The 26,760-nt window shown below is 43.9% G+C and overlaps 1 protein-coding gene across 5 annotated transcripts in view; it reads right to left on the reverse strand.

The window, feature by feature from the left end:
• Window positions 1-2,845: 2,845 nt before the first annotated feature.
• LOC141101686 (semaphorin-3F-like) overlaps window positions 2,846-26,760 on the reverse strand; it is a 147,638-nt gene continuing 123,723 nt past the window's right edge. For all 5 annotated transcript variants that reach the window (XM_073590959.1, XM_073590960.1, XM_073590963.1 and 2 more), the window contains 15 exons: window positions 23,674-23,736; window positions 23,104-23,223; window positions 22,656-22,749; window positions 22,454-22,573; window positions 22,136-22,275; window positions 21,937-22,051; window positions 16,295-16,364; window positions 15,912-16,056; window positions 13,263-13,485; window positions 13,072-13,160; window positions 11,831-11,872; window positions 11,460-11,623; window positions 9,101-9,168; window positions 8,857-8,990; window positions 2,846-3,600 (listed from right to left, as the gene is read on the reverse strand). In XM_073590959.1, the coding sequence (XP_073447060.1) occupies window positions 3,355-3,600; window positions 8,857-8,990; window positions 9,101-9,168; window positions 11,460-11,623; window positions 11,831-11,872; window positions 13,072-13,160; window positions 13,263-13,485; window positions 15,912-16,056; window positions 16,295-16,364; window positions 21,937-22,051; window positions 22,136-22,275; window positions 22,454-22,573; window positions 22,656-22,749; window positions 23,104-23,223; window positions 23,674-23,736 (1,833 nt within the window). In that variant the 3' untranslated portion in view covers window positions 2,846-3,354. The remainder of the gene's footprint in view (window positions 3,601-8,856; window positions 8,991-9,100; window positions 9,169-11,459; window positions 11,624-11,830; window positions 11,873-13,071; window positions 13,161-13,262; window positions 13,486-15,911; window positions 16,057-16,294; window positions 16,365-21,936; window positions 22,052-22,135; window positions 22,276-22,453; window positions 22,574-22,655; window positions 22,750-23,103; window positions 23,224-23,673; window positions 23,737-26,760) is intronic.

Below are 26,760 nucleotides of genomic sequence, written 5' to 3' on the forward strand. Positions count from 1 at the left end.
CTATTGCCCCTTACCAGCCTGAGAATACCAGCCCTCAGCTTTTCTTATTTATTTAAATAATTAAAAAAACATGTGGACCCCTCTATTCTTGATAACCAGCCTTGCTGGCAGCTGAGGGTTGGAGCCCGAAGCTATCAATTTTGCCTGGCTGGTTATCCGAAATACAGGGGAACCCACGCCTTTTTATTTATAGTGCTGGCAGCGGCTGATTAATACTCCCATCAGCCGCCGCTTGCTTTCGCTGTTATCAGTTGAATAGAATTCTCAACGTTTTCTCCTGCTCGCCCTGATTGCCGGCAGAGAAGGGAAGAATGATGAGAGTGGTCTTCAGCACCCAGCGCCAGTGAACAGCTCTAACTGTACCGGTGCTTTCCAGGCACTGGTTTGTGTCACACTGATGACACATGAATGTTATCCGTTTGCATGTGGGCAGCCCGTTTTGTGGCCCATGTGGCTGTTAAACGGACATGTCAGCATTAGTGTTGAGCATTCCGATACTGCAAATATCGGGTATCGGCCGATATTCGCTGTATCGGAATTCCGATACCGAGTACCGATATTTTTACAATATCGGATACCGGAATCGGAAGTTCCCATAATGCAATGAGCCACTGTTGTGGCTGTGATTGGCTGCTGAAATGATGTCATCATGATGCACGGTCTGTGCGGGCCTGCCGGGGGTCTGTACGGGCCTGCCGGGGGTCCGTGCCGGCTGCGGGGGGTCTGTGCGGGCCTGCCGGCATCGTCCGATGGGACTACAAGTCCCATCGGGCTATGCCTGCTACAATGACAGTGATTGACACATTAGCCAATGATGGGACAGTAGTAGTCCCATCATCCGGCTAATGTGTTGAATGTAAAAAAAAAAAAATATATACATACTACATACATACTACATATATACAACATACATACTACATATATACTACATTCAGACATACTACATACATACTACATTCATACAACATACATAAATACTGCATACATACTACATAGATACAACATACATACATAGTACATACTACATATATACTACATACATACTTCATATATACTACATTCATACAACATACATACATATATACTTCATATATACTACATTCATACAACATACATACTACATATATACTACATTCATACAACATACATACATACATACTACAGACATACTACATACATACTACAGACATACAACAACCATACTACATACAATACATTCATGCTACAGACATAATACATACATATAGACATACAGTACATATAACAGAGTACATACTCACCATCACTTGTCACTTTGTTCACCGAAGCCAGTGTCCTCTCACTATAAAAAATATGAAAAAAAGAAACAAGCAATATACTCCCTGATCCGCAGAAATCCACGAGTGTCCCACGACAATCTCCTGCACTGCATCACTGAGAGGTTACTATGGTTCACTGGTCTCACTTTATGGCAAAAGCTGCGTGGGAACTTTCTCACACAGCAATGCCAAAAGTGAGACTAGGGACTTTTTTTACAGTGGCGGAGGAATACAGTGCGGAAGGATACCTACCTCCCATCATTGGATTCCTGGGGCCCCTAGAGAGCGGTCGCATCAGCTGATGCTGCTGTTCTCCACGGGAGATCGTCGTGGGACACTCGTGGATTTCTGCGGATCAGGGAGTATATGGCTTGTTTGTTTTTTTCATATTTTTTATAGATGACACTGGCTTCGGGGATCAAAGTGACAAGTGATGGTGAGTATGTACTCTATGTTATATGTACTGTATGTCTATATGTATGTATTGTATGAATGTATTGTATGTAGTATGTCTGTAGTATGTATTTTGTATGATGTATGTACTATGTATGTATGTTGTATGAATGTAGTATGCATGTTGTATGAATGTAGTATGCATGTTGTATGAATGTAGTATGCATGTTGTATGAATGTAGTATATATGTAGCATGTTGTATGTATGTAGTATGTACTATGTATGTATGTTGTATGAATGTAGTATGTATTTAGTATGAATGTAGTATATATGAAGTATGTATGTTGTATGAATGTATGTATGTAGTATGAATGTAGTATATATGAAGTATGTATGTTGTATGAATGTAGTATGTATGAATGTAGTATGTATGTAGTATATATGTTTTTTTTTTGGTTTTTTTTTACATTCAACACATTAGCCGGATGATGGGACTACTACTGTCCCATCATTGGCTAATGTGTCAATCACTGTCATTGTAGCAGGCATCGCCCGATGGGACTTGTAGTCCCATCGGACGATGCCTGCACAGACCCGCGGCAGTCCGCACAGACCCCCGGCAGTCCGCACAGACCCCGCCCGCACACACAGACACGCACAGGATGTGCAAGTAAGGAAAGGGTTTTTTTCAATTCCGATATTTCTGTCCCATTGACTTGAATGGGACTTCCGGTATCGGAATCGGCGATACCCGATACTTTTTGGGTATCGGCCGATCCAATCCGATCTGATATTTCTCAATATCGGATGGTATCGCTCAACACTAGTCAGCATATTTTTCCCACAGACACACGGTCAGTGGAAACACACTGACATGTGCATAGACCCATTCACTTGAGTGGGTCTACGTGTGTAAGTATCTCCTACAGCCCTCATGCTGGTGCTTGGTAACGGCAGCCAGCCTGGGCAGCTCATTAGAAGCACTACTCTCATTCTCTGTAACTTGGATTATAAACACAACATTTAATTTCCCCTCCAGTCCCCGTATTTTACACTTTAATCAAAAACTTAAAAAAAAAAAAACTAAACTGGCCAACATAATAATAAAATATGAGCAGAATTACAGTCCATGGGGAAACTGAGACTACAATAATGACAGATATAAAATAGATTTAATTTCTTACTTCAGGTTGTGAATCTGATATTGCTAGTTACAAGTGGGCCGGCATTGATGCCTGGCATCTGTCCAGTTAAATGTGCTGCTCGCTGTGCAACTCAGTCTCTTGTGCTGGAAATCGGATACATGGGAAGAAAACCTAGTTACTTGGGCTGAGGATGGCACACAACATGGCAGCTGCTCACAGGTTCAAACAAGAAATCTAGCATCCAGTGTTTGTGATAAATAGGAATACTTCACACTCGCACTACATACTCACTCACACACTTCTCTATACAAAGTATCATTCTGGAATGTCTTACTACCACTAACACCTTTCACCCCCACACAAGCCAATACTCATCCTCCCCCACGCCAGCATGGAAGCTGGGAAGGTGATATCCCCACAATCTCCCAGGGGTAGGAGTCTCTTGTGTGGAAACAGTGGGTCCTGTGGCTGCAGCCAGCCAGCTCTCTTGGGCGGGTTTGTCCATATTTTGACAGCTTCAGTTCCTCTCTGCTTGTGTTCTCGATTTTTGCCTGTTACGGGTAGGTGGGCATTGTGCAGGTAATGGGAGCATGGTAGGGGCTGATGTCAGTTTTTCCAGCATTTCACGGGGTAGAACACTTAGTCTTATTTTGCCACGTGAACGTCGGAAGCCGTTCTCTGTCCCCAGACATGTGTAGAGGCCTGCGTCATTAATCTGGACGGAGCGTAGAATGGCGCCTCCTTCCATAGCGTGAAGACGAACCTGGTGAGTAAACACAGTAAAAGGGGGATGAGATCCAAAATCAGTCATTATTGAAAGCAATGTGCTGCTGATTCTACATACAAAGAATCAAAGAATCGGTAGAGATAATTGAGCATTACGGCAGCAAATCACAGCAATGGTCTGTACCACACAGCTGTCCTGGGCGTGGGTTTGTGTGAAGGATACTCTACACAAAACTAGAAGTGTTCAAACCAAGCACAGGCACTCAGAGCAACTCCCCACCTACTTAGTTTCCATCTAATTCTACCCTCCGCCTTAAGTGAGGGCTTTGGCTATTAAGAAGTCAAAGGGGAGCAAAGATAAATGGAAAACAAGTCGATGAGAAGGTGTACCAAGGCGCCTGGGCTTGGTTTGAACAGTCGTTCTGTGGTGACTGACTCCCTTTAAATGTTAGTATGCATATTGTTTGGCAAATAAAGCCTGTACAATCTAAATATATTTAGATCAAAATAGGATGGAATTAGGTTAATGCAAGAAAACCTTGAATAATACAGATAATGATGTATGATGCCAAGAAAACTGTCCACCAGACACAGTAAGATAACCCGACAGTGAATTCCTCCACAGTCATTCAGCTTTTCTGAATCCTGATTTTCCCTACCTCTGCTCTAGCATTCACTTGATATGTTTTTCAACTAACCCCTGCTATATCCCCAATGTTAATTCTGACCTCCTTGTTTACTCTGCCTGCATCTGACTCACTCTTAATTATGTGACCAAGATGAGTACAGACCACTCCACATACACAGGATGCATGCAGAAGTAGGTGGACCTAAACGGAAGAAGTGCGGAAGTGAGCTGAACTTCAGGGAGGAGGTACGCAAGTGTGAACTTAGCCTTACAGACACAAGTTCCCTACACAATGCAGATGCCGCTTTATATGACACCACAATAGCTGCAGCTCTCGAATCAGTCGTCCCTCTCACACATACCAAAGCTCGCAAAATCAACAGGCAACCCTGGCACACCAGCCTGACCAAAAAGCTGAGGCGAGCTTCCAGGGTTGCTGAGCAGAGATGGAAATGATCCCACTCCAATGAACACTTCATCACATTCAAACAGTCCCTCACTACTTTCAAGTCCATAGTCACTGTGGCAAAACAAACCTACTTCTCATCTCTCATATCCTCCCTGTCTCACAACCTTAAACAGCTCCCCCAGCACCTCCTCTCTCCACAGCTGAAGACTTTTCCTCATTTTTCCAAGAAGATTGATATCAGCGAAAGTTTTGCCCTACAACTCCCGCAGCCCCTCCTCCAAAACCAGCTTCTCCACCCTTACAGAAGATCAACTTTCCACTCTACTCTCGATCACATCTCACCACCAGAGCCCGTCCCACCGCAACCCAAACCTCACCACAGTCTTCATCCCATCCATAATCCATCTCTTGAATTTGACACCAACAGCTGGAGTCCCCCCCCCCATACTTCAAACATGCCTCCATCATACCCATCCTCAAAAAGTCCTCCCTTGACTCATCCTCTGTGTCTAACTATCATGCCATATCACTTCTTCCCTGTGCCTTAAAACTACTGGAACACGTCTACCATGCACTGTCCTCCCACCTCTGCTCCTGCTCCATCTTCAACTGCTTAACATCTGGCTTCCGACCGCATCACTCCACTGTAACTGCCCTAAAGTCACCAATGACCTACTAACCACCAAAGCCAAGTCACATTACTCTGTCCTCCTCTTCTGGACCTGAACTCTGTTTTTGCCACATTGTACCTTTCCTTATTACTACAGATTCTATCATCTCTTGGCATTACAGTTTTTGCTCTATCTTGGATCTTGTCATACCTAGCAGGCTGGACATTCAGTGTCTCCCACTCACACACCATCTCCTCACCTTGCCCCCTATCTGTCGGTGTCCACCAAGGTTCAGTTCTAGGACCCCTGCTCTCCTCCATCTGCACATTTGGCCTGGGACAGCTCATAGAGTCCCACAGATTTCAGTATAATCTCTGCTGATAACACACAGATCTACCTCTCTGGACCAGATATCACCTCCCGACTAACCAGAATCCCACAATGTCTGTCCACTATTTCATCCTTCTCTGCTAGATTTCTAAAACTTAATATGGACAAAGCAGAATTCATCATCTTTCCCCCATCTCACTCAACCCCCTGAAAAGACCTATCCATTAAAGTAAATGGCTGCTCACGCCCCTTAGTCCCCCAAGTTCGCTGCCTTGGGCTAACCTGGACTCTGACCTCTCTTCTAAGCCACATATCCAAGCCCTTTCCAATTCATGCCGACTGCAACTCAAAAATATTCCTTAGAGCCATACATTACTTAATCAAGAATCTGTAAAAACCCTAGTCCATACACTCATCATCTTTCTCCTCGACTACTGCAACTTCCTGTTTTTGGCCACCCAATACTCTTGCACCCCTCCAATCTATTCTAATCTATGCTGCCTGACTAATCCACCTGTCCCCCCCACTATTCTCCAGCCTCTCCCCTCTGTCAGTCCCTTCACTGGCTCCCCATTACCCAGAGACTCCAGTTCAAAATTCTAACCATGACATACAAAGCCATCCACAACCTGTCTTTTCCATACAACTGTGACCTAGGCTCCCGGTACTTACCTGCACGCAACCTCCGATCCTCACAAGATCTCCTTCTCGACTCCCCTCTTCCCACAATCGCATGCAAGATTTTCCCAGGGCTTTCCCCCTACTCTGGAACTCTCTACCCCAACATATCAGACTCTTGCCTACCCTGGAAACCTTCAAAAGAAACCTGAACACCTACCTCTTCAAACAAACCTACAACTTGCAGTAACCACCGTTTCACCAAACCGCTGCACGACCAGCTCAACTCTCACCTACTGTATCCTCACCCATCCCTTGTAGATTGTGCGCCCTCGTGGGCAGGGTCCTCTCTCCTCCTTTACCAGTCGGTGACTTCTATGGTTTAAGATGACTGTACTCGTTTTTGTTATGTATACCCCTTTTCACATGTAAGGTGTCATGGAATAAATGGTGCTATAACAGTAATAATACCCTCCATGCACATTGTATGATGACCCTACTGTAACCCCCCCATCCCCCGGCAATGAATGGTAACCCCATGACAGTATGATTCCCCAACTGTGATCCCCATACAGCCCTCCATACAGTATAATGGACCCTTCATTGACTTCCATACAGTATATTGGCCCTGCATTTAAAAAAAAAATATATAATACCTCTCCTCGTTCCCTTGCTGCTTCAGTCTCGGCAGTGAGCGCTCTGAACCCCTGCACTGCTCGGCACAGAGGGTGTGTTGTAGTGGTGTCATTGCGCCTGCTGTGCTGAGACATCAGATGCAGAGGCAGAATGATGGAGGAGGGAACGTCAGCTGACAGCTTCCTCTTTCATCATTGCTTTTAACTATATCGGCATCCCGGATGCCAATACAGTTGAAAATGCTATGCTGGCATCACGAGCCAAATACACTCACCTTGCGGGCTACATTTGGCCTGCTGGCTAGAGTTTGACGTGTGGGTAATATAGATGGATTAGGCCAGGTTCCCCCCCCCCACATCAGTGTCTCTGGCTGAAGCCCTGAAAAATGGGATTGAGGTGGATTTCTCAACGGAGCCACTGACTTTATTTTTTTCTTATCTCGTTTTCGACTGTGTCTGCCTTTTTTTTTGGGAACAAAATGATTGACTGCTTTTGTGTCTGCCTCAAAATAGCTAACAATGCCGAAAATAACTAGCTCTGTCATGATCCAGACCGGGTTTTGAGACCTGTCCTTTCCTTTTTCCGGTCTAGTCATGCCAGTGGTTAACTTTCTCAGCCTCAGTGTGGTCTCAGGTTTGCTATTTATCTCTGCTGCGTCCTGCAGACCATGCCAGTTATAGTTTCTGCCTACGGTGTGTGTAGCTGACCCCGTTTGCCCTGATTTGTCCTGCTGCTTGTTTACTGAACTCGTGTCTGTTTATCCCCTCTTCCCTTCCCGACTCAGTGTTTCCCTTTCGTGTATTGACTCCCTGGTTTTGACTTGTTGTTATGTCTTGTGTCTTTGGCATATCTGCTCCTGACCGGTACTGACCCATTTGGCTTATTTGTGACTCTGTGTTTGCTTATTCCATTTGTACTGCGCTACAGTCTTATATCTACCCGGCTTGTATGACTATTCTGCTGCCACCTAGTGGTGGCCTCACCACTGCATTGCAGGTCTGGCCTTGCTGTGTGCAGTCCTTCCTCCACTCTATTGCCATCTAGTGGAGCTTGCATTTATCTGCATTGCAGCAGCGTGACAGTCTCCTTCACTAAAATCAGTGGCCCCTTCCGATAGATATGACAGAATCCAGTTTTTCAGGGGGTAGTCACTGAGTCACTGACATGGCAAAGATGTGATTATTTTTACAATCTTAAAATCAATGGGCCCAGTTATACCAATTAATCAAGTGGAGTGAAAGTGAATCTGTTTTAACATGATGTTCTAATTAAAGGACACTATATTTTAGTGACCAGTCAGAACATCCCAAATTATTGTCTGCATTATAGCCAAAAAGAGACGCTATCTGGCACTCTGTCATTAGTACGCTGTATTCATGGGCTTTCCTCTACCAATGGTTGACTGCTGTTGATGTGTACAGGCAGATACAATGGTAGTAGTCACAGAGATAATACATCCCATAACTTCACTACATCATTTATTCATTCATCATTTATTCCTCTGGGAATTGGAATAATAAATTGGCAACATGGTTTTACCATTTGTCTGTGCATTTGACACTGTCCAATTGGTGCTGACACTTGCTGAATGGTAACTCCCTGTTGTCAATTTCCTCATATATTTCCAGAAGGAATAACAGAAACTACATGCAATATTCATTTAATATGGAAACTGACTTGTGCAGATAGTCCCAGTAGATGTGTATAGGAGCTGCTGCAGGGTCAGCCAGTCATCCTTTGGAGTCCTATTGGCAGTAGATGTTTTAGGTCTAACAAAAATGGTGGCTGCTGAACATCATTCAAAACGGACAATTTGTAACACTATTGTCTCTGTGTAAGGTGAACTATTTCTACAGAAATTAATACCTGTTTGGTCATTACTAACACCAGAGCCATAATGGCCGCTGTAACCTTTATGTTCAGTCTCTGCTACAGGGAAGGAGAAAGTCTTCACATGGGCTGGAAGTGTACAAAAATGCATGTATCCTCATAGGCTATCATGTTCTTACCACCCCATGTATACTAATAAAAATGATTTCTGGAAGGTACTGATCCTCTTACCTCTTTTCGATGCTGGGTCCCGTCTCTTTGCAATAACCATGTAACGCTTTCAAGCGGGGAGTTTGTGTCACATTGAAGAAATACAGTTCCTCCTTCAACTCCGATCTGCATTTTCTCAGAGACCCCTCGATCCACTGTAATCCAAGTACATTAGTCAGATTTTATGGAGCCATTTAGACACAAAAAAACACACACAAAGCAAAGCAGCTTTGGGGAAATGGCTTTACTGTAACTCAGACCATACCTTGCATGTTGTACCCTCTGCACTGTCTCATGGGGTCACCGTGTTTCACATCCTGACGCCGATTCCGCCTGCAAGTAACAAGGGGATGGTAATGGCCTGACAGTAATTGTGAGGTTTCCTTGGTGCATTTCATAAATGTATCATTCCCTGTAGCCCAGTGGTAAAAAGGCAGACATTTTGTATAATCCATATTTGTGAATAAATTTAGCAACTTTTTTTTTTCCTTAGTTTTTGTTAAAATTGGGTGTGACTTAGTGGTGTGCCACTGTGCTTCGCAAGACAACCAATTTACTATCATTTAGTAATGGAAATTTAATTTTCTGAGGCACAAACAGCCCAAGCATTAATTCATTTGGTGCATATTTTCCAAAGAATTATTTTTTGGAAATGAGGCATAAGAAGCACCAGTCACAATAAAACTCCCAAATACAGTTAGGTCCATATATATTTGGACAGAGACAACATTTTTCTAATTTTGGTTCTAGACATTACCACAATGAATTTTAAACAAAACAATTCAGATGCAGTTGAAGTTCAGACTTTCAGCTTTCATTTCAGGGTATTCACATTAAAATTGGATGAAGGGTTTAGGAGTTTCAGCTCCTTAACATGTGCCACCCTGTTTTTAAAGGGACCAAAAGTAATTGGACAATTGACTCCAAGGCTATTTCATGGACAGGTGTGGGCAATCCCTTCGTTATGTCATTCTCAATTAAGCAGATAAAAGGCCTGGAGTTGAGGTGTGGTGCTTGCATTTGGAAGGTTTTGCTGTGAAGGAAACATGCGGTCAAAGGAGCTCTCCATGCAGGTGAAACAAGACATCCTTAAGCTGCAAAAACAGAAAAAATCCATCCGAGAAATTGCTACAACATTAGGAGTGGCAAAATCTACAGTTTGGTATATCCTGAGAAAGAAAGAAAGCACTGGTGAACTCATCAATGCAAAAAGACCTGGGCGCCCACGGAAGACATTAGTGGTGGACGATGGCAGAATAGTCTCCATGGTGAAGAGAAACCCCTTCACAACAGCCAACCAAGTGAACAACACTCTCCAGGAGGTAGGCGTATCAATATCCAAATCTACCATAAAGAGAAGACTGCATGAAAGTAAATCCAGAGGGTTCACTGCACAGTGCAAGCCACTGGTAAGCGTCAAGAATAAAAAGGCTAGACTGGGACTTTGCTAAAAAACATCTAAAAAAGCCAGCACAATTCTGGAAGAACATTCTTTGGACAGATGAAACCAAGATCAAACTCTACCAGAATGATGGAAAGAGAAAAGTATGGCGAAGGCGTGGTACAGCTCATGATCCAAAGCATACCACATCATCTGTAAAACACGGCGGAGGCAGTGTGATGGCTTGGGCATGCATGGCTGCCAGTGGCACTGGGTCACTAGTGTTTATTGATGATGTGACACAGGACAGAAGCAGCCGAATGAATTCTGAGGTATTCAGAGCCATACTGTGTGCTCAGATCCAGCCAAATGCAGCCAAAACTGATGGGTCGTCGTTTCATACTACAGATGGACAATGACCCAAAACATAAAGGAGTTTATTAAAGCAAAGAAGTGGAATATTCTTGAATGGCCAAGTCAGTCACCTGATCTCAACCCAATTGAGTCTTTGTTTCACTTGTTAAAGACTAAACTTCAGACAGAAAGGCCCACAAACAAACAGCAACTGAAAACCACCGCAGTGAAGGCCTGGCAGAACATCAAAAAGGAGGAAACACAGCGTCTGGTGATGTCCATGAGTTCAAGACTTCAGGCAGTCATTGCCAACAAAGGGTTTTCAACCAAGTACTAGAAATGAACATTTTATTTACAATTATTTAATCTGTCCAATTACTTTTGATCCCTTTAAAAACAGGGTGGCACATGTTAAGGAGCTGAAACTCCTAAATCCTTCATCCAATTTTAATGTGGATACCCTCAAATGAAAGCTGAAAGTCTGAACTTCAACTGCATCTGAATTGTTTTGTTTAAAGTTCATTGTGGTAATGTCTAGAAACAAAATTAGAAAAATGTTGTCTCTGTCCAAATATATATGGACCTCACTGTAATTTGTAACATTTAGAGTTAGTTAGAAACCTCCATAAAGCACAATGCAAGTAGATATGCCCCAAATTGTGCAGTGATCATGAAGCTGTAGTTTTGGGGTATCCACCTCTATAAGAGAAGAAGAGGCTGGTGTACATATGCCACGCAGCGACGTGCATCGGGTTCCAGTACTTTTTAAGATTGGAAAACACCTTTCACTAGAGCTGACAGACCTTCAGCCAGTGGAGGTAATGGCAGTGGTAGCCACATGCTGTCACTTGTGAGAATGTCCCTATCAGACGTGTTCAGTGTAACTCACCTCACCGGCGTTGGGGTATAACGTGCACAAGCATTGGAGTTTCCATCCCAAGCACAGTAGGGATCCCTGGAGAGACAGCAGTCCGCGCACGTCTTGCCATAGACTCCACAGCGATGGAGAGAGAGTTGTGTCACTCCCACATCTGAAGAGACATACAACTGATGCTACAATGGAAGAGAAATGAAAGTGATGCATGTAACCTTGCTATACAAACACCACAAGCTGTATCCACTATGAGATATTCTCCAATTATCTACAGAAACAAGTCAGATACAGACGCAATGCATGGCCGCAGGTTACGTGTGAGACAGTAACATAAAGCATGAACCTCCCTGGTAAGAGAGCAGGAAGATGATAAGTAAGACGCTTACCCTCTTAGAAGAAATTTTGATATTTTTAATGGGAGACGGCACCTGTGTGGAGCAATATAACAGCATTAACATTACTGACAAATGCCCATTGAGATAAATTGTACAAGATAACAGAAAGACAATGGGTTCAGAACATCAAATATTTAGGAGTCAAAAAGTCAGGGCTGATCATAATCATAGACAGCTCCTGCAGGCAGTGACCGATGCAGGGGAGTGACATACAGGCACATCAGCTGCTGTGTACTTTCCTGTCAGCACTGGTGGTAATTACATGGCCCCATCTAACCACTTGGATGTTGTAGCGGAATAGTGACCTCTGCATCTAAGTGTAACGGCTGGGATTGGAGTTCTTTTTAGTCCCGGCTATTATGGCTGCAGATGATGTGGTCACAGCTCTTCAGCAATATGTATACAGCACATTACACCTAAGGCTGTGTTCACACACAGCGTTTTTTTTAGCGGTTTTTACCGCGGTTTTCACTATAAAACCGCTATAAAACCGTTAAAAATAAGCTGCACAGTCATTTCTATGCATTTTGCACTTTTTGTGCACATTGATGCGTTTTTTTACCACGAAAAAACCGCATCGCGGTAAAAAACGCAGCATGCACATTAATTTTGCGGCTTTTTCCGCGGTTTAGGCTTTCTCCCATGCTTTTAGAAACCGCTGCGGAAAAAAACGCATCAAAAACGCATCATAACCGCGCAAAAAAAAATAGGTGCGGTTTCTGGGAAGGGATTCAGGTTTTTGAGCAGAAATTTTCTGCAACGTGTGCACTTAGCCTAATAGTGCATATGCTGTATATACAGATCAGATAAGGACAAAGGCTTTTCCCCGCTCCATGCTCTGTCCTTGGGGCTGATGGAGGCGTAATACAGCGCTTGACTATTTCCATCATTCCTGTGGCCAGAAAATGAAGCGGAGGTTAGATATGTACACTCCTTTTCACTGGGGATGCACAAGAAAGCCGCTGTAGTGATCGTGGTCCTAACAGACCCCCAGCAATCAAACACTTATCATGTGTCAATTATGGGAAATTTACGAAAAACAGAAATTAAAGTAAATTACAAAGATTTGCTGTGCAGATAACTAAAGATGGACCTTCACATTTGCAATTGAAAGTTGCAGGAAACTTTCTTTGCTTGGGTGTTACAGGAGAACTCCACTTTAGAGGTTACTTTCCCAACCGCTATCACATTTCGACTGTGTATAGAAGTCCCATAATAAATATAGGTCTTACTCGAAAAACTTCCACTTCTTCTAGCGTGATACCTTCTGTCTCCTCAGGACCCTTAGGCAGAATCATCACCTTCTGCACTGTACCACGATCTGTAGATAGTAGGAGACAGGAGGTAGATGGTGAGCGACACTAAGGTCATCTGTGACATCATCAATAATAATGTATGGTATATATCATGTGATGCTACGTACCTGTGCCCAAAAACAGAACGGTGTATTCCCCATCAGCAGCAGGAACAGTGTCTACAGCAATACTGGTGTATGTATAAGAAGCGTCCGAGAGTAATAGGAGGGGCCTCCGGTTGACAGGATACACTGAGGTATACATGAGGGGGTGCGTGCGTACAAATCTCAGCACATCCTCCCCAAAAAGCTTACTGGAGTGAACGCCGGTAACAGAGAATCCACCTGCACACTGCAAAATAGATTGCTATAAAATATAGTACAGAGAACTTAGCATAGAAATCCTAAAAATTACTTCAGGGGTAACTGACATTTACCACGGTTATTTGCATTATGGCGTACGCAAAGGATCACCGTAACCAAATAGCCACTTTCTCCATAGAAATTGCTAGGTGAACCGTATTTGTGGCAGCACCCCTTCATCCAATTCTGTGGTGAAAATGGCTTGAATTAGGGAATTGGGATCCCATGGATATGGCATAAATACTGAGGGTAGAAATAGTCCTAAAGGGCTAATCTCATGTTAATATGGAGGCAAATCACTAGGATGTGCCATCACTTTACATTCATTTGTGGTTCAACCTTGTGTACCATCACACCAAACTTGAGAATGAAGGGGCTGCAGAACTGATTGAACACAATGTCCCCCTTCCATTCAGAGCCGGGTGGCGGTGAGTGCTGCGGTGCAGGAAACTGCTGCATTGTACTGTGCACTTTCATATGGATGTGCTACAGTTGTCTGCATATCAAGAGGCCAGGGAATACTGAGTATTAAAAGGAACACAATGCTGACAAGAGCTGCAGCCCCTTCATTCTCAGAATCATTGGGGTCCTAGTCCTTCACCCCCATTTTCTCAGGATCCGTGAGGGTCCCAGTCCTGCTGCTCCCATTCACAGAATCACTGGGGGAGTCTCAGTCCTGCTGCCCCTATTTCTCAGGGTTGGTGAGGCTCCCAGTCCTGCAGCCCCCTTTCTTAGTGTCAGTGAGGGTCCCAGTCCTGCTGCTCTTATTCCCAGAATCACTGGGGGTTCCAGCTTTGCAGCCCCCGATCTCAGTGTCAGTGTGGGTCCCAGTCCTGCAGCCCCCATTCTCAGTATCAGTGAGGGTCCCAGTTCTGTAGCCCCATTCTCAGAATAAGCGAGGGTCCCAGTTTTGCAGCCCACATTCTCAGAATCAGTGAGGGTCCCAGTCCTGCAAGGCATATTCTCAGTGTCGGTGACGGTCCAAGGCCTGCAGCCCCCATTCTCAGAATCAGTGATTGTCCCAGTCCTGCAGGGCACATTCTCAGAATCAGTGAAGGTCCCAGTCCTGCAGGGCACATTCTCAGTGTTGGTAAATGTCCCAGTGCTTCAGCCCCCCATTCTCAGAATTAGAGGGGGTCCCAGTCCTGCTGCCCCCATTCTCAGTGTTGGTAAATGTCCCAGTGCTGCAGCCCCCCATTCTCAGAATTAGTGAGGATCACAGTCCTGCTGCCCCCATTCTCATTGTTGGTAAATGTCCCAGTGTTGCAGCCCCCATTCTCAGAATTAGTGAGGGTCCCAGGCCTGTAGACGCATTCTCAGAATCAGTGAAAGTCCCAGTCCTACAGACCCCATTCTCAGTGTCAGCGAAAATACCAGGTGTTGGGCCCCCACTGATCATAAAGGGATGACCCATCTTAGCAGTTTGTCATTTTTTTTTTTATAACCCATACTTCGCTTGGTTGTATCTACTCTGATCTAAGTTTCTCACAGAATCATGGGAGCGTTCGCTCTACTACCCAGTGGTGGTGGATATACAGGAGCCTGACTGTAATAAATACAATGCAAACATGAATACAGAGCTCAAAATCCCCTGTACAAAATGAATGCACTGGTCTGACAGTCAGTAGTTCAAAAATAAATTGCAAGTGGTAACCAGCAGGAGATAATTACCTGCTATCTATTATCCTGTAATCTTGTAATGTACCTGCTTTGCAGCTCAGGCCCATTAGGACACAGCTGTGATCAGTGACTACAATTTGGCTACTTATAGGGGGCCAGAGGTAGTCTGAGACACACCTGCTGCCACGCTATAGGTCAGGCTATCATCTCTCCTCCTGCAGCTCTGCCTATGACTGGCTGCTGTGTATAACACCAGCCCACCGTAGCCTGAGCAGGATGTCAGTGCACAGAGGAATGGTTTCTATTGCAGGAAGGGTTGAATGATTATTTACCAGGAGACCCCCTTTTAACTCTGTCCATGAAGAGGTTTTGTAGCTCTGTATCAGGCAGACTGACTCTGACCACAATTAACAAATAGTAAAAATAGATCAGAGAAGAAATTTAAGCTTAATTAAACAAGATAAAACAGTGTTCAATGGTAAGCAAATTGAACACGTCTATTGCCCAAAAATATTCAACCCTCCTTTATTATCTTTTTCATTGACTAGGAGGAGATCATTTTATATTTCCTTAATCACAGTGCTCAATTCCCCTAATATGTTTGCAGGGGCTGCAGCGTGTCTTTAAAGATGGGAATGTGTATTAAGAAAATACTGTTCATCCCCTTCCTCATCGCGTTAGTGCAGGTTCATGAAAACTGAATTTTATCATCACAAGTAATTACCAATATCACAGTAACTTATTACTGCATTCATTGTGTCACGTAAACTCTCATAGTGTCATAACGTATCTCACCGCTCCAGGTCGGGGATAGGGTGTTTTCCCTGTATACGCAGTCATCTGGTACCCATGTCCCTCCTTGTGTGCGAAAGGCCCATTAAACACTGCACGGACGTCAGCAAGAGAGAACACACAGACGGCAGAGCCCCGGAACACGGAACTAAGAGACGCACAGAGACAGATACATTAGGAAACACACAGCAGGGTGACTAAAGATATCACACACTGGGGCGACAAAACAGCCGTGTACCATGCAAAGGAGGACAAGGAGTACCAGTACTGGCCTAGTGCAAACTGGTCTTCATGCAGGGCAGGCATACCATGATGTAGGAACATTGTGCGACACAAACAGTATATAAAGTCACATAGGAGAAAGGACAGAAAATCTTTGCTCTTACCCTAATGTGGTGAATACCCCATAAATTAGGGGGTTCTGCTTGTCCTGGGTCTGCTGGATGAAAATGTCCCCTGTAAGACCACAAAATGACACATAAATGGATAAAAAATATCACCAGTTTATAGTCTTTATCTTGCAGGTAATCTGCCTAGAAATACATTTGGGGACACTGAGGGAGAGTCGCGACTTGCTAGCTGGGGAAGACCCCAATGTGACATCCATAGGGAGTCTATGGACAAAGGCTCTACTGATGGTGCAATCTTTCAAAGTTGGGGGTGTTACCTAAAAACATAGGTCACCACCTAGTTGTACTACAACACACTTTTAAGATAGAGATCATCTCTGTATTTCTCTTTCTAAGTAATTCAGCATTTTTATTCCCGTTTCCTTTGGATGTATGACATAGATCAGTTCTACACAAGATACAAGGCTTGCTATGTGTTAATCGCGTACTGTACATGCATACAAATAAAAAAGATTAGCAAACCAAGATGGAAAAGTAACACATACAACACAAAATGTAATTCCGGTCATTTTAGGAAGGGAACCTCCATTAAATAATACCCGTTCTCTTTTCCAAGGAGTCCGCCTGCAATAATACACACTTGATCACCAAAAGAGCAAGTCCACTGGCATGTGCTAGAAAGCTTTGCCAAGACGCGTGGTGACTCAAGTGGTGTCACGGGGAGTTCATTGTTTTTTTATAGAGTAACATTTGTAAAAGATGAAATAAGCTCTTGCTTCCTCCCCCCTTCATCCCTTCCCGCAGGATAAATGTCAGCTAGGCTAAATACGGTCAGACAAAGAGAGATGTAACGTGATGTCAGATAACCATGAGTCTGGTGATTGGTAACATTTGGTTGCTTGACAAGATTGCAGATAAGGATGTGCTCTTTGTTTCGCGGTTCTTGTCACTCGTTTGTCTCGCCGCAGCTCCGTTCCCTTAGGCCTAATTCACACAGGCATCTTCCTATCGCGGAGCAGCCAATTAAACACAGCAGAAGTGCTGGAGCAAGCACAATATCAAAGAAGGTAACAAGAGTACAAATCTGTATGTTGTCTGCTTCAGCTGCTTAATTGGCTGCTGTGATGGAAGAAAGTTCTCCTGTGACCCGAGCACCACACCTACATTGCAATCTGTTAATGAGTAATATCTGTAACTTTTCCCCCAGTGCTCCAGAACTGACAGCAGTGTCACCTCCGCTTTGCATATAGCAGTCACAGGCGAAGAAATGGAAAGTGCTTGGGGGAAAAATCCTGCTGTCAGTGTTTCTTGTATGATAAATACTGTAAAAGAAAGAGTCTTCCATAAAAATTAGGAGTTACTTAAACCGCTTCCTGACATCCGCCGTGCATGTACGACACAAATCAAGCGCGTTTGCATGACGCGGACTAGAAAGCTGAGAACACACCATACCGTTCCTATGCCAGTAGCATTATTCATTTGCCTCCATGTATCCCACATGTTGAGAAAAAAAATAACCGTTAAGTGCTTCTGGTGTACACCCCACCCTAGTCATATTTACTATTACTAAGGACCGTGTGTACCCCAGAAACGCATCCGTGTTTTCCCATGACTAAGGGCGCTAAGTATGCCAGAAACGCATCAGTGTTTTCTATGAATAAGGACGGTGTGTGCGCCAGAAACGCGTCAGTGTTTTCCTATGAATAAGGACGGTGTGTGCGCCAGAAACGCGTCAGTGTTTTCCTATGAATAAGGACGGTGTGTGCGCCAGAAACGCGTCAGTGTTTTCCTATAAGGACGGTGTGTGCGCCAGAAACGCATCCGTGTTTTCCTATGAATAAGGACGGTGTATGCACCAGAAACGCGTCAGTGTTTTCCTATGAATAAGGACGGTGTGTACGCCAGAAACGCGTCAGTCTTTTTCTATGAATAAGGACGGTGTGTGCGCCAGAAACGCGTCAGTGTTTTCCTATGAATAAGGACGGTGTGTGCGCCAGAAACGCGCCAGTGTTTTCCTATGAATAAGGACGGTGTGTACGCCAGAAATGCGTCAGTGTTTTTCTATGAATAAGGACGGTGTGTACACCAGAAACACATCAGTGTTTTTCCATGAATAAGGACGATGTGTACACCAGAAACACATCAGTGTTTTTCCATGAATAAGGACAGTATGTATGCCAGAAACACATCAGTGTTTTTCCATGAAAAAGGACGGTGTGTACACCAGAAACACATCAGTGTTTTTCCATGAATAAGGACAGTATGTATGCCAGAAACCCATCAGTGTTTTTCCATGAATAAGGACAGTATGTATGCCAGAAACACATCAGTGTTTTCCTATGAATAAGGACGGTGTGTGCGCCAGAAACGCGTCAGTGTTTTCCTATGAATAAGGACGGTGTGTGCGCCAGAAACGCGTCAGTGTTTTCCTATGAATAAGGACGGTGTGTGCGCCAGAAACGCGTCAGTGTTTTCCTATAAGGACGGTGTGTGCGCCAGAAACGCATCCGTGTTTTCCTATGAATAAGGACGGTGTATGCACCAGAAACGCGTCAGTGTTTTCCTATGAATAAGGACGGTGTGTACGCCAGAAACGCGTCAGTCTTTTTCTATGAATAAGGACGGTGTGTGCGCCAGAAACGCGTCAGTGTTTTCCTATGAATAAGGACGGTGTGTGCGCCAGAAACGCGCCAGTGTTTTCCTATGAATAAGGACGGTGTGTACGCCAGAAACGCGTCAGTGTTTTTCTATGAATAAGGACGGTGTGTACACCAGAAACACATCAGTGTTTTTCCATGAATAAGGACGATGTGTACACCAGAAACACATCAGTGTTTTTCCATGAATAAGGACAGTATGTATGCCAGAAACACATCAGTGTTTTTCCATGAAAAAGGACGGTGTGTACACCAGAAACACATCAGTGTTTTTCCATGAATAAGGACAGTATGTATGCCAGAAACCCATCAGTGTTTTTCCATGAATAAGGACGGTGTGTACACCAGAAACACATCAGTGTTTTTCCATGAATAAGGACAGTATGTATGCCAGAAACACATCAGTGTTTTCCTATGAATAAGGACGGTGTGTGCGCCAGAAACGCGTCAGTGTTTTCCTATGAAGGACGGTGTGTGCGCCAGAAATGCACCAGTGTTTTCCTATGAATAAGGACGGTGTGTACGCCAGAAACGTGTCAGTGTTTTTCTATGAATAAGGACGGTGTGTACACCAGAAACACATCAGTGTTTTTCCATGAATAAGGACGGTGTGTACACCAGAAACACATCAGTGTTTTTCCATGAATAAGGACAGTATGTATGCCAGAAACACATCAGTGTTTTTCCATGAATAAGGACAGCATGTATGCCAGAAACACATCAGTGTTTTTCCATGAATAAGGGCAGTATGTATGCCAGAAACGCATCAATGTTTTTCCATGAATAAGAACGGGGTGTACACTAGAAACACATCAGTGTTTTTCCATGAATAAGGACAGTATGTATGCCAGAAACGCGTCAATGTTTTACCATGAATAAGAACGGTGTGTACACTAGAAACGCATCAGTGTTTTTCTGTGAATAAGGGCGGTGTTTACGCCATAAATGCGTCCGTGTTTTTCCATGAATAAGGACAGTGTGCACACCAGAAACACATCAGTGTTTTTTCATTAATAAGTATGGTGTGTACGCCAGAAACGCATTAGAATTTTTCCATGACTGATGGTGGGGTGTACGCCAGAAACGCATTAGAATTTTTCCATGACTGATGGCGGGGTGTACGCCAGAAACGTGTCAGTGTTTTTGCATGAATAAGGACGGTGTGTATGCCAGAAAAGCATCAGTGTTTTCCCGTGACTTAGGGCGGTGTGTACACCAGTAACGTGTCAGTGTTTTTCCATGAATAAATACTGTGTGTAAGCAAGAAACGCGTCAGTGTTTTTCCATGAATTAGGACAGTGTGTACACCAGAAAGGTGTTAGGGTTTTTCCATGAATAAGGACGGTTGTATGCCAGAAATGCGTTATCATTTTTCCATGACTAAGGACGGTGGGTACACCAGGAACATGTCAGTGTTTTCCCATGACTAAGGGCGGTGTGTGTACGGGCTGTATGTCAGAATCGTGGCTGTATTTTTTCATGACCAAGGGCTGTGTGTACGCAAGAAAAGAGTCACCGTTTTTCCATGAATACGGGCTGTGTGTATGCCAGTAACACGTCAGTATTTTTCCATGACTAAGGACGGTTGTGCGCCAGAAACGCATCAGTTTTTCCTTTGACTAAGGGCAGTGTGTTCTCCAGAAATTTGTCAGTGTTTTTCCATGATAAGGGCTGTGTGTAAGTCAGAAACGCGTGAGTCTTTTTTGACTCTGTGGAACACGCTTTTTAACCGAATTATGAAAAACTTCAGCTACAATGTTTTTAAAACTGCTGGATATAAAGTGAATCCTTGATTTTTCGGACATTGACTAGTGACCTACAGAGGTATTTGACACTTAGATGCTTCCAGGTTGATAGTCTTATATCTCCATTAGAACGTAGTGAACTTTGTTTTTCTGTTTGTGAAGCATATATAAAATAGACGACAGTAGGTTCACGTCCCTTAAGGAGACTAAAAAAATGTTTTCTAAAATATTTTAAATATTTAATAGACCAAAACATTCAAATCGCCACCCGTTTGAAATGAATTAATAAAATAAAATTAAGAAACACATTTGGTATTGATATATCAAAATAGAGAAAAAATGTACAATATGTGCCATAAAAAAAAAAAATACAATACTCAAGAATTGCTGCACCGCCACAAAAAAAAAAAAAAAAGTGGTCAAAACACTTATGTAATCCAAAAGGGTATCAACAAAAATGTCAGTTTGGCATGCAGAAAAAAAAAAAACGTTATATAGCTCAACCAGCAAAAATGGCGACAAACTATTTTTTTATTATTATTTTCACAAATTTCAGATTTTTTTTATCACGACTACAATAAAAATAAACAAGTTTGGTACTCCGTAATTGTACTGACCTGCAAAGTCATGTTGATAGATCATTTTTATTTCACAAACAACAGCATAAAACAAAACAGAAAAAAACAATGGGGGAATTGGGTTTTTTTCTCGCAATTTCATAACACTTGGAAAGTTTTTCCCGTTTCGGTGTTATTCGAAGCTACAATTCATCCTGCATGGTAACTAGCCTTCATATGACTATGTTGGCGGAAAAATAAAAAATCTGTAGCTCTTGGAAGTAAGGGAGGAAAAAAGCAAAAGCTTAAAAATGAAAATTGGCAGGAAGGACTTAAAAGTAGTTCTCTCCTAAAAATGCTATAAAATGGGCTGTCCAAGGTCTAGAGATTATTCAGCAAGGTATAGAAATTACAAGATGGGATGGGATTGGTTGTAATAGACAAAATCACACACATTAGCAATCGATCGTCGGGCATATCACCCATGCCATTCACTTGCTGTGTAGGGAAAATCAAAGCGCCATTAAAGTGAACAGGAAAGCTGCTGTGCAGGCGACAGTTCTTCATTTTGTGGATAGTTCGGGGTCATGTGTCGCCATTTTTTGACAAGATGAATATTTGCTGCATTGTATAGGAATCGTTTTGTGCCTTGGATCTTCTTTGCACTATTTACGCTACTTTGCTGTTGCTGTGAAGTAGCATTGATGGATATTACTTACGTAGCTGATCAAATGATGTCTCCACTCCATCTGGACCAATAACCGAGCAAACTAGTCTTGCCTTGAGAAAGGATGTCCATTTTCCGACCAGTGAGCGCATCCCGCCTTCATCGTTCTGCAATGCCAGCAGTACAGTCAAGTGATCTCCAGCATATAGTGTAAATGCACAAACAAAACCTAATGCAACCCTTGTCCTCACCAAGCAAATCCGTGCAATGCGTGATACCATGGCGGGGCCGCTCTCCCCCTCCAGACTTCTCTCTCGGAATAGGATATAGAGTTTGTCATCTTCTTTGAAGCTGCTCTCGGACACGACCAGTGATCCCACAAATACAGGGTCTGAGAAAAGTAAAAAGGTACAATTCCGGTTTCAGCCAGGTCATAAGCTGCATGATCCTATTTATGATGTCCATGGATTCACACAGCCTTCGGAGTTTACAATAGAGGAAAAAGCCTTCATTTGCTTCTAGATGCAGGTTTTTTTTGCAAATTACACACCATGAAACGGCTATATTACCATTCAGCCAGCGAGAATCATACTGCTCGGTTCGGATTGGAAGTTTGGGACCCATCGTGCGGAAAATTGCAGCGTCTGTTCCCATGTAATCCACTTGTACCCCAGCATACAGCACCCCATCTGGAATGTAAAATGCATAGAATAATCTTTCAGGGACTTTTTCACACAGAAAAAAATTTATTTCTTCTTTCAAGCAACTTACCAATAATGGTGGCCATATTTTCTTGCTTGGGATCATAAGGGCACCTGCCCTTTCCGGATTCATGAGAACCAGAAATAATTCGGAATACATAATCCTGGGATAGAGAAAAACATTACATTAGTTAAGCCAACATGGTCAAGACTGTGAAAGTATAATCATAAAACAGCTCAGTAATCGGCAGCTTTATATATAATATATTTTTGGATGGAAGAAAAAATACATTTGTAATAATAGGAATGTAATTGGGATGTTAACGGTGATTTGTTTCCTGTAGTAACCATTGTCCATCACAAGATGGCGCTGCATTTCTTGTACAGGAAGCAAAGCCAGAGCTAACAGTGATCATGTAACAGTGAAATGAAAGGTCCCAGATATGCAGAGGAAGCCATAGGACTGCTGACATTTTATCCCAGACTATAGGCATTATGATATATGTCCGATTTCTCACCTCTGACCTCCAGCCCCGGTAGATAAGGGTGCACTGAGGCTGATAAGCACCCGTCCCACAAGCGTAAAGATGTGTACGATTCAGTGGCTGAATGACGCGCAGGTAATTGGCGCACTCGTCCTATGGGATAAAGCAGGACAAGAGGGGTAAAATAAGGCGGCTGCAAATGTACGTTTTAAAATGAGAAGGAATGAACAGGCGAATGATAATATAAACATAGTAAAAGCTGTCAATCCAGCAATAAAGTGTAAGACAGTCGATGGGATATTTGCTTTTTCCATTTTATAAAGGATGGATTGATTACGCAAACTTTTTCCATTTTCAACTTTCTAAAAAAGCATTGTCAATATTTTATGATCTTGCATTTTATACGTATTTTATTATCTCTTTAAGAACCACTCTTTACGAGCCTATTTAAACTTTCATATACCTATTAGCTTCCTTTCTCAATATCACTATCCTAGCACACCTTATAGAGTACGTAATGTGAGGCACTGTATGTGTTTGTGGCTGACATGGGCACTTACATACATGAAGCACTATAAGTACAGGACAGACTATTATACTCACTGCACGTCCCCTCCCAGCCATCAGACACTCCTTTTGCCGACTTGGGGCAGCGGGCCAATGAATCTGACAGTGAGAAAAGAGAACGGTCACTAATGGGGTATATGCACACATAATGGGGTATATGCATCCTATAAGATTTGCTGGGACCCATTAATAAGTCCATGTGGCAGGAGTCATCCAGTTTTTGCTGTCAGTTTTGTGTTCTTCCAGTTCCAGGGAGGCAGATGTTTCACATTATATTCAATTATGTTACCTGTAGGCAATGATTTTATACTCTGTGGCAAGGAAAATGGCCACAACTCAATGTGATGTAAATGGATATGGCTATTAATGACCATGTGCCGTCCTCTTCCACCCACACTCATAGTGCCCCAGGATTAGTGTCTCTCATTTTACTTACGTGACAGGTTGCATACTAATCATGTTGGTGGTTCACACACTTTATACCATGACACTGCAGATCATGGACATGACAACAACTCCCTTATTTTACAAGTAAAGAAGGATGACATAGTTTGTCCGCAGTAAACTTCATCCATACTTCATATGACCATGCCAACGTGTAACTGCTCCCCATGTGACCTGTGTGACTGGTGGGGAACGTCTCAGATGCCTTCGTCAGATTTAGATTTAAGGACAGCTTAAAACTCTTAGGCCATTTATTATTATTATTATTATTATTATTGTGCATTTGTATAGCGCCATTTATTCCATGGCGCTTTACATGTGAAAAGGGGAAATATAGACAAGTATAATAAACATGAGCAATACAAGACACACACAAGCAGTGGCGTATCTAGGGGGGGCAGCCAGGGCAGTTGCCCCGGGCGCAGCCAGCAGGGGGGCGCAGTCGGGCCGCCTAATGCAGCGGTCCACAGTGTCCTCCCTGGCGGCTGCGTTCTGCCGCCCCCCCCGCCTGAGAGTCGGCGGTTCTGTGTCAGCTGTCAAGCTGACAGCCGGCGCAGAGAAGGAGGCCGTGCCGGCTCCCAGGGAGCAATTGTACTGGCGTCTATACAGACGCCAGTACAATTGAAGCTCTGACCGCCGCGCCAAAAGCAAACGCTGGTGGTAAGTGTGCTCCTCTGTGGAGCTGAAGAACCACCGGAGATGGGAGATGAGGGGGAGTTAATGAGTGGAGATGGGGGGGGATTTTTTAGAGGGGATGGCGGTTAATGTGTGGGGGTATTTAGAGTGGGGATGGGGGTTAATGTGTGTGGGGGTTAATGAGTGGGGATGCCATGGGGTTAATGTGTGGGGGGATTTGGAGTGGAGATGGGGGTTATTTAATGTGATGGGGGTTAATGAGTGGGGATTGGGTTAATGTGTGCGGGGGTTAATGAATGGGGATGGGGGTTAATGTGTGGGGGCGTTAATGAGTGGGGATGGGGGTTAATGTGTGGGGGTATTTGGAGTGCTGATGGGGGTTAATGAGTGGGGATGCCATGGGGTTAATGTGTGGGGGGATTTGGAGTGGAGATGGGGGTTATTTAATGTGATGGGGTTAATGAGTGGGGATTGGGTTAATGTGTGCGGGGGTTAATGAGTGGGGTTGGGGTTAATGTGTGGGGGTATTTGGAGTGCTGATGGGGGTTAATGAGTGGGGATTGGGTTAATGTGTGGGGGGGATTTGGAATGGGGATGGGGGTACTTAATGTATGTGGGGGATTGGGGATGGAGGGATTTAATGTGTGGGGAGATTTGAGGACACAAAATAAAGAGTATGTATGAGGAAACAGTATGGGGGATTGGTGCAGACAGTATGGGGAGCGAATGGGTTAATGTATGTGGACAGAGTATGGGGAGTCAGGGATATGTGTGAGCAGACAGTATAGAGAGTGAGGGGGTAAATATATGAGGAGACAGTATGGTGAACAGGTGGGATGCTAGAGGGGAATAGTGTGAGGAGACAGTATATTGCAGATATTTTTATTTAGGAGCATTATAATGACACTTCTATCTTTAAGGGCATCGTGTGGAGATTTGCTGCAGAAGACCGGAGAAGATGGAAGTCTACAGAGACGAGATGTGGATGAGAAAACTTATCATGGGGTCTAGAAGAAAAGGTGACTGACTGCAGAGACGACGTCATCTATAAGGTACCTGGATGTAAATGTTATTTGTGATACTGACTAATTCTCATGTTTTTGTTAGGAGCATTATAGGGGTTGTCCAGGTTTGTGCTGAGTCTGCAGTCATTCTATGTGACTGCAGACTTCTGAATTCTCACAGTGCTCACTGAACGCGGTCAGGATTCTCTCATGCCGGTAATTTACATACATGCGGTCACATGCTGACTAGACATGTGTGGCCTCACTCAATGAAAATGAACGGAGCGAGGCCGGGCACGTCTAGTCGGAATGTGGCCAGAAGTATACAAATCACATACTTGTGCTGACATGACGGTACATCAGCAAGGGAGAATCTTAAAAGTGTGCAGTGCATTTGTTGTGAGAATTCAGAAGCTGCAATGTCAGGATTCAGCTCTGCAGGTTGCCGTAGTCATCACATGGACACTTCACTCATATGCGATTTTCATAGGTATGGTCCTGTGACAACGAGCTTCTCTTCCTGCTTCTCTCAGTTTTTTACTGAACATTGAGAGCATTAGGAGGAGCAGCTCGCAGGTACATGGCTAAGTGTGCAAGTCGCATATGTACTTGGGCGGGGGGGGGGGGGGGCGCCGAACCGAATTCTTGCCCCGGGTGCCAGAAAGCCTAGATACGCCTCTGCACACAAGTACATAAGGAGAGGGGACTCTGCCCGCGAGGGCTCACAGTCTACAGGGATGGGTGAGGATACAGTAGGAGAGGGTAGAGCAGGGCTTGCTGTGTTTCAGTAGACCGAGGATCATTGCAGGCTGTAGGCTTGTCGGTACAGGTGGGTCTTCAGGTTCTTCTTGAAGGTTTCCGTTGATGGTGAGAGTCTGATGTGTTGCGGCAGAGAGTTCCATAGTATGGGGGACGCACGGGAGAAGTCTTGTATGCGGTTGTGGGAAGAAGAGATAAGGGGAAAGTAGAGAAGGAGATCTTGAGATGATCGAAGGTTGCGTGCGGGTAGGTACCTGGAGACCATGTCACGGATGTATGG

Source organism: Dendrobates tinctorius, unplaced genomic scaffold (assembly GCF_039654945.1).
Source record: "Dendrobates tinctorius isolate UK_male_01 unplaced genomic scaffold, ASM3965494v1 ptg000120l, whole genome shotgun sequence".
Classification (NCBI taxonomy): Eukaryota; Metazoa; Chordata; class Amphibia; order Anura; family Dendrobatidae; genus Dendrobates; species Dendrobates tinctorius.